Here is a 7,255-nt window from a genome sequence, read left to right as displayed (position 1 = left end):
TAATTAAAGTTACCCTAACACAAATTGTTTCGAACCCTAATTGTTGTTGCTCAAGATATTATTCTCAAGAGTACCACTACAACCTATCCCAATTTGTTTTTTCATTTTTAATAGTAGAGGAGATATCCCACCATACATTGGGTAGCAACTTACTTTTGGTCCTGAGACAAACGGTACGCTAAGAAATAGCCAATAACCTCAAAAAATACATCCGTAAGAGTTCGAATTTGAATTGGAAATTTCAAACCTTTACTCACTTTCCACTTGAAATTCTAATCAAAACTTGTTAACATCAACTTCTATAACACATGTTGATTGAGCAAAAAAAAAAATGATATGACACATAACATAGCAGTTCTTTATTATTTTCAAAGAAAAAAAAAAGTGAAAACCAAAAATCAATTTTAGTAATTTTACTTGGGTTTTCAAAGTTTGGGTGTCTGATTGGGCCTTCTTACAATAAACCGATTTGGGTTTTGTACTGTGGGCTTTTACAAACTTAACATTTTGAAAACCCAAGCCGCCATATGCCGCCTTTCATCGGGCGCTTTCGTAAACTTAAACCAAGAACCCTAACTGTGACTCAGTTCGAAGGCAGAGTACTAGCCGCATCGTGCAGATCTTCTATCTCGCCGCTTTCGACAAGGTAAGATCTATATCCAGTAAAACTGCTTAGTTTTATCATAATTTTGGTGGATTTAGGGACTTACATGTACTTTTTATGATTCGTCGTTGATTTTATGAATATCTGTTCGTTTTCTCCTTACTTGAAGATTTTCGATCTTCGTTGGATTATAAATATACTTGCAAATATTATGTATAATTAGAGTTTGATGTGATTAATTTTATTTAATTTATTTTTCTAAATTTATTTTGTACAATTTGGTAGTAAGGAGTGTAATTCAACCAGGGAAACATTGAAATTATCCAACATGCCAGATTTCAATTTTTGAAAACCTGAATTAGTGGATTTTCAGTTTAGTTACCGTTTTTTCAGTATCGAAGTTGCGTAAAAGAACTTCTCTTGCTTCTAATGGCGATTCGGATATAAGTTTTGTTCTTTCGAGCTTCCTAGTGTTTATAATCTGGAGACCTGACCTGAGCATTCTATCAAGAATTTTTTAATTTTCATCTGTATCACATTATAAATTGTCTTTTGTCGATGTTAGTCTCTTTTTGTTCTTATTCATGAAAATGATTTGATTTTTCTGATCAAATTTGGTTCTCCCTGGTATGGCCATTATAAATGTACTAATATTTGTTTGAACTGAATCATCAAACACGGTCCACCTTATTTTTGCTTTCTGAATGCTGATTTACATTGTTGCAATTTAGTTTTGGATTTGGCATGATACATGCACCGAATTTACGAGATCTTATTTAGTAATTGCTATTGTAGACTTCGAAAATGCTGTTGGCATTTTGATGATTAGTATTAGTAGTGTCTGTCGTTCAGCTTTTACTTGATACCAGGTAACTTGATATATCTTGTTACTTGCCAGGTTCAGCTTTTGGATTAAGAACTTCCCAGAAACCTCTGTTCGAGATGAGGTAATGATTAGTATGATGTGTCAATGGAAATTCTTCGTAGCTTTTCTTTAATGAAGTACTAATAAGTTTTCCTCTTTCTTTGGTTTTGTGTTTATCTCCCTCTTTTCACAGCCGACCAATGGAGGAAGATGTAAGTTATATTGCTTTTGAGCTTATTTAGTGCATCTTTGTTATGTCTCTCTTTGCACCATTAAATGTTATGTGTTTTATTGCATTTGGATATGGAATTTGCAACTTTGTACGTGGTTGGCAATATCTGATGGTTTTGCATCTGTGAGTATGGAATGATTCTCGTGACATCACTTTGACGGTATTTCATGGAAACTGTTCGAGTCCAGAATCCTGTTGCATATCAATTAGTCAATTTTTGGTTCAATGTATTAGCACACAAATAATTATCAAATGAAATTGTCATTTGTAATTGTGTTATGGCTTGAATGTCTGTGCGGGTTTCTTTAGTGACCTCTTTTGCTATGTTCATGGTCTCATGTGTCTTTTCCTGGTCAGCTCTGAAACCACTAATTCCGCATATTTATTCTTATTCGGATCCTCAATTTGTGAAGATGCTTATCTAACCTGAATGCTGTAGGGTGCCAAGAACGAGGAAGAGGAATTCAATACAGGGCCACTTTCTGTCCTTATGATGAGTGTCAAAAATAATACTCAGGTAATGCTTTCTGAGAATCTTATTATTCTTTGTCCGGAAAGGCTTTACATATCAAGGGCAAGTATTCTTATTCAATTGGTTCCTGTTGTGCAAACAGGTGCTCATCAATTGCCGTAACAACCGAAAGCTTCTTGGCCGTGTGAGAGCATTTGACAGGCATTGCAACATGGTTCTGGAAAATGTCAGGGAGATGTGGACTGAGGTATTTTCCTTGTTCGTTCTTTTGCGTTTTGATTTCATTGGGATACAGCCTGTGGCCCTGTGATTGTTGATCATCAACCATCAACCATCAATCATCAATCATCAATCATCAATCATCAATCATTACATATTCGTATTTTTTTTTTTTGGTCGTTTATTTGTCTATGCAGGTGCCAAAGACTGGAAAAGGCAAGAAAAAGGCGCAACCGGTTAACAAGGATAGGTTCATCAGCAAGATGTTTCTCCGTGGGGACTCGGTTATCATTGTTCTTAGGAATCCCAAGTGAGGTGTAAACCCAGCACACAATTCTAATGACTTGTAGATGTAGATTATGTGCTGAAAATTGTAGAAGTACTATCGTCGGGAGTTTGAAATGCACTTCGTAGAGCAACTTTCCAGTGATGTATAACTTCATTTGGATCTGTTTGTGAATTTCAATTGACAGGCACTCTTTAGAGTATCTCTTCCGGTGTCGGATAGTTCTTGATCAAAAGTTAACTTCATTTGACTCTGAATTTCAATTGACAGGTGTTTGGACTTCATGCTAGTAATATCTTGAATTACAGTGTGCAAGCCAAGATCCCTTTGTAGCCTGACGGCTTTTTTCCGACAGGTAAAATTGCCGAGCGGCTCTTTTTATCCTAGTCAGCCAACTCTATTTAATGGGATAAGGTTTAAGTGGTATTGAATTGAATTTATCCGAGTATAATTGTGAACCCGTTGATCGAATAGCTTCAACTCTGTCGATGACCTTGTTTTCTGTCCTCGTCTGCATAAGGTTTCCGGCCTGAAAATTTCTTCGTTGTTTTAAAGGTCCTTATCTTAAATAATTGAAGATTTATTTTTCTTTATTTTGTCCATTCCTTTTTATTTTTATTTATTCATTTATTCATTTATTCTCAACTTGCCTTTTGGCTTCTTCCAACAATAATTTATCTACGTCAATTAAATCACTTGCTAATACACGTCAATATATATCTAATTAAACATATCTAACGATTTATTATAGTGACAGTGGCTCGTAGGTCGTACATTTAGAATGATGACTGGCTAAAGCAAAGCTAATGCTTTTGTGCTTAATTCCAAACTCCCTTGCCTCATTTCCTCACAACTTTTCAAATTAATAATAAAATAAATATCCAGTTCTTTTGGAGTATGATCGTCATAAAACCACATAGTTTATTAATCTACAGTAAAATCTCGACAAAAAAAATGTTGGATGAGATAATAACCTCGGTTTTAATAATAAAATTTTCTAGTCTTAACTTGTAAATAAAACATTTCGAACTATCATATCTTTTGGAATAAATGATAGTATCTACATTAAGAGGAGGTAATGAACTAAGCCTCATAATGGGCTAGCACTAATGTGGTTCAAATTTGCATTTGGCGAAAATTGAACCTAAAACATCTCACTTACAAGTGAATAGAAATATCACTAGACCGTAGTAACAAGTGGCTTGATCCTCTTGTTCTTTTTTTTTTTTGAACAAATGATATTATCTACATTAAGGAGATGGGTGGGCGTAGCCTCACAATGAGTTAGCAATAATGTGGTTCAAACTCACCTTTGGCTATAATCGAACTTAAGACATCTCACTTACAAGTGAACAGAATACTAATAAACTGTATTAATAAATGGTTTATCCTTTTGTTCTTAAATTACCTTAAAAGTTTAAAAACCCTAAAAGATAATGTATCTTTACTTTTCTTTTATTTTTTTTTATAAGACACATGTATCTTTATAATAAAAATAAATAAATAAATCGTACAATACTTATAAATTAATGAATATTCATATATCTATTATATTATTCACTTATTTCTGGCTCTCGGAAAGGATGGATAACCGTGATTTTCCACCAATTGTTCTCCTTTTAAAAAGAAGGATTATATTATTCACTAATCAATCTAATAACTTCTCGATGTAACAACTTTACATGTTTTTATTAAGAAGTTGTTTGATAACCATTTTATTTTCAATTGAAAACTAAAAACCAAAACGTGAAAATGGCTGTTGGATAACCATTTCAGTTTCAGTACTGAAAAACCAAAAAAAGTCATTTTTTAAGAAACTAAAAAATGAAAGTATACCAAATAAGATTTATGTTTTCAAAAAAGTGAATGAAAAGAAAACTGATATATTAAAATGAAATGACTATTTAAAGGCTCGAAAGAAATTAGTTTTTCATTTTTCATTTTTTCAAAACTGAAGACTGAAAGTAATAATCAAACAAGATTTTCATTTTGAGTGAAAACAAAACAATTATTAAACAACTCTTAATTTCATGCGTTTCAAAAATTGGACTTTCAATTTTCATATTTTAAAAACTAAAAATAGTTCAAATGTCCATGTCTTCAATTCTAAATGTATCCATATTATAATACGTAAAATCATGCGTCGTGGTTGACGCAACGAACTCACCAAATAAATTTGGAGGGCAGATTGTCTACCCTCTTGTTTGGGATGCCCTTCTCATCCCCTCCTATTTGTAGGGTCACGATTAAGTTACGTTAATATTTTATATTTTTATTGCTTTTTATCTTATTATCGCTATAAAAAACTAATATAAAATATAAACGTGACTTATTATACAAAATAAAAAGGGATGAAAAGGACATCCAAACAGAAAGAAAAACATCTGCCTCCAATAAATTCTCCAAAGTTCGGTCTAGGAAATTTCATGAAAGATAGACGAGACGCCATTTTGTCCTCAACTCGACACGTGTCTTTTCAGAGCACAATTTATTCAGATGTATACACGTAGATACATATAGTGATTGGAGTGCATCCGAGTACAAGAATCCTGAAGTTGGCCGGCTTTACAGCTTGGAACAAACGAAGCTCTGGACTCTGCGCCCCAACTGAAAGGCTCAAAAAGTCAAATCCGGTGCTAATACCTCTTATCCGCGTTGAGGAATATCGTTATTCTCGATGGGGAAAGGCGGGGGCTGCTTCCCAAGCAAGAAGAAAGTCCCCTCCGGCGCCAGAAATCCCGACGCCGCCAGCCATGCCTCCGCGGCGCCGATTTCCACTGATGGCAATCCGAATTCCGCTCCCAAGCCAAATGACGACGTTATCGTCGCCCAGTCGCAACGGAATCCCGACCGGGTTCCGAAATTGAGGATATTCATAGTGTTCTACTCGATGTACGGGCACGTGGAGGGGCTGGCGCGGCGGATGAAGAAGGGGGTTGACGGCGTGGAGGGGGCGGAGGGGGTTCTGTACCGGGTGCCCGAGACCCTGCCGGCTGAGGTTTTGGAGGCTATGAAGGCGCCGCCGAAGGACCCTGAAATTCCAGAGATTTCTGCGGCGGAGTTGGTGGCTGCGGACGGGGTTTTGTTTGGGTTTCCGACGAGGTTTGGGAGCATGGCGGCGCAGATGAAGGCGTTTTTCGACTCGACGGGGCAGCTGTGGAAGGAGCAGAGCCTGGCTGGGAAGCCTGGTGGGTTTTTTGTCAGTACCGGGACTCAAGGCGGCGGCCAAGAAACCACTCTGTAAGCTTTTGCAGCATTTCTCAATTCTAACTTGGTTCTTTTTAATTCAAGAAGTTATGAATTTGAATTGGGAACTGAATTGTTTGGTTGGTTTTCTTATATGGTTTGCAAAATTGGGTTTTTATGCTTCTTAATTGATAATTTGTGAAGATCAATGGAGATTATTGTTGGCCAAATGAAGGTTCATCGGGTTTTTGCTGCGAAATTGACATGAAATTTTCAAGTATTATGGATGGTAGTTTTTGAGTTTGTGAGATTATTGTTTAATTCGAAATCGGATTAGTAAAGCTTTGGTTTTTAAGGTAGCAATCTTTCCAATATGCATTTGAAGAAATGGCATGTCCTTGTATTTCAGGATTAACGTGCGTAAATTTATCAGGTTGAACTGGCAAATATGTTTTAGAGGAAATTGACACACTCTAGGTTTGCACAAAGATTGTGTATGATTATCTTCGTTTCGGGTATTCTGTCTCAAACAATCTGAAGCAGAAGCACCTTGTAACTTCTTACCCTTGGTATATTAGTATCGCATCCATCATTCGGATAAAGTTACTGCTATGGTTTTGGATGAAAGCCTCGAAAGGTTGATGTAAATTGTTGAGAAAATTTAGAGAGACTTGTGTTCTTTTATTTATTGCAGATGGACGGCAATCACCCAGTTAGCACACCATGGAATGCTGTTTGTTCCTGTTGGGTATACTTTTGGAGCTGGCATGTTTAAGATGGACTCTGTACGAGGGGGTTCTCCATATGGTGCCGGTGTCTTTGCTGGTGACGGCACAAGAGGGCCAAGTGAAACTGAGTTGGCCCTTGCGGAGCATCAGGGGAAGTATATGGCATCAGTAGTCAAGAAGCTTGCATAAACGATTTCCAGACCTAGTATCTTTCTCAGCCGTCATTTTCGTTTCTGTTTGTCCATCTGAATGTATTCCTTCTGCGATTGTTCTTTATTTTCTCTCATTTCTGAGTTCTTTTCTGTTCAGAAAACACTGTAAAGGTTTTAGATTTGTTCTGCCTGATTCTGTCAAATAATTTGTGAATGTGTTGGGTGTGTCATTTTTTATACTTTCATTTCGAAAACATGTAATTCAGTTAGAACTTGATATATCAATAAAGTTCGTTTTCTTTACTATCCGTGATGATGAATCGTTGAATACTGTTCGACTAGAAGTAATATTGCAGTGAAAAAGCAGTCAACTTTTCTTGCGTAACGTCTGCAATCTGCAACCTATAGCAATCATCAATGTGGGATGTTCTTGGTGTTAGAGAAAATCTAACGATGACTGCGTCGGATAAGTGCAAGTCGTTATTCGATTTTCGGACAAAGATGGCATAGA

At 36.2% G+C, this 7,255-nt stretch overlaps 2 protein-coding genes across 2 annotated transcripts; both read left to right on the top strand.

The window, feature by feature from the left end:
- The first annotated feature begins 523 nt into the window (after nucleotides 1-523).
- On the top strand, nucleotides 524-2,880 carry LOC125473071 (probable small nuclear ribonucleoprotein Sm D2). The gene is made up of 6 exons (XM_048575350.1): nucleotides 524-646; nucleotides 1,503-1,551; nucleotides 1,663-1,681; nucleotides 2,141-2,218; nucleotides 2,316-2,420; nucleotides 2,590-2,880. Exons 2-6 carry the CDS (start codon nucleotides 1,547-1,549, stop codon nucleotides 2,704-2,706), a joined length of 324 nt encoding a protein of 107 aa, XP_048431307.1. The 5' UTR covers nucleotides 524-646; nucleotides 1,503-1,546; the 3' UTR covers nucleotides 2,707-2,880.
- A 2,366-nt stretch (nucleotides 2,881-5,246) lies between these two features.
- Nucleotides 5,247-7,048, top strand: LOC103963180 (probable NAD(P)H dehydrogenase (quinone) FQR1-like 2). The gene is made up of 2 exons (XM_048575291.1): nucleotides 5,247-5,918; nucleotides 6,559-7,048. Exons 1-2 carry the CDS (start codon nucleotides 5,356-5,358, stop codon nucleotides 6,779-6,781), a joined length of 786 nt encoding a protein of 261 aa, XP_048431248.1. The 5' UTR covers nucleotides 5,247-5,355; the 3' UTR covers nucleotides 6,782-7,048.
- The last annotated feature ends 207 nt before the right edge of the window (nucleotides 7,049-7,255 follow it).

Source organism: the organism of the source record quoted next, unplaced genomic scaffold (assembly GCF_019419815.1).
Source record: "Pyrus x bretschneideri cultivar Hongxiangsu unplaced genomic scaffold, Pyrus_bretschneideri_v1 Contig8, whole genome shotgun sequence".
NCBI classification, from domain to species: Eukaryota; Viridiplantae; Streptophyta; class Magnoliopsida; order Rosales; family Rosaceae; genus Pyrus; species Pyrus x bretschneideri.
The sequence above is the reverse complement of the archived record's forward strand: the minus strand, read 5'-3'. Positions and strand labels throughout refer to the sequence as shown.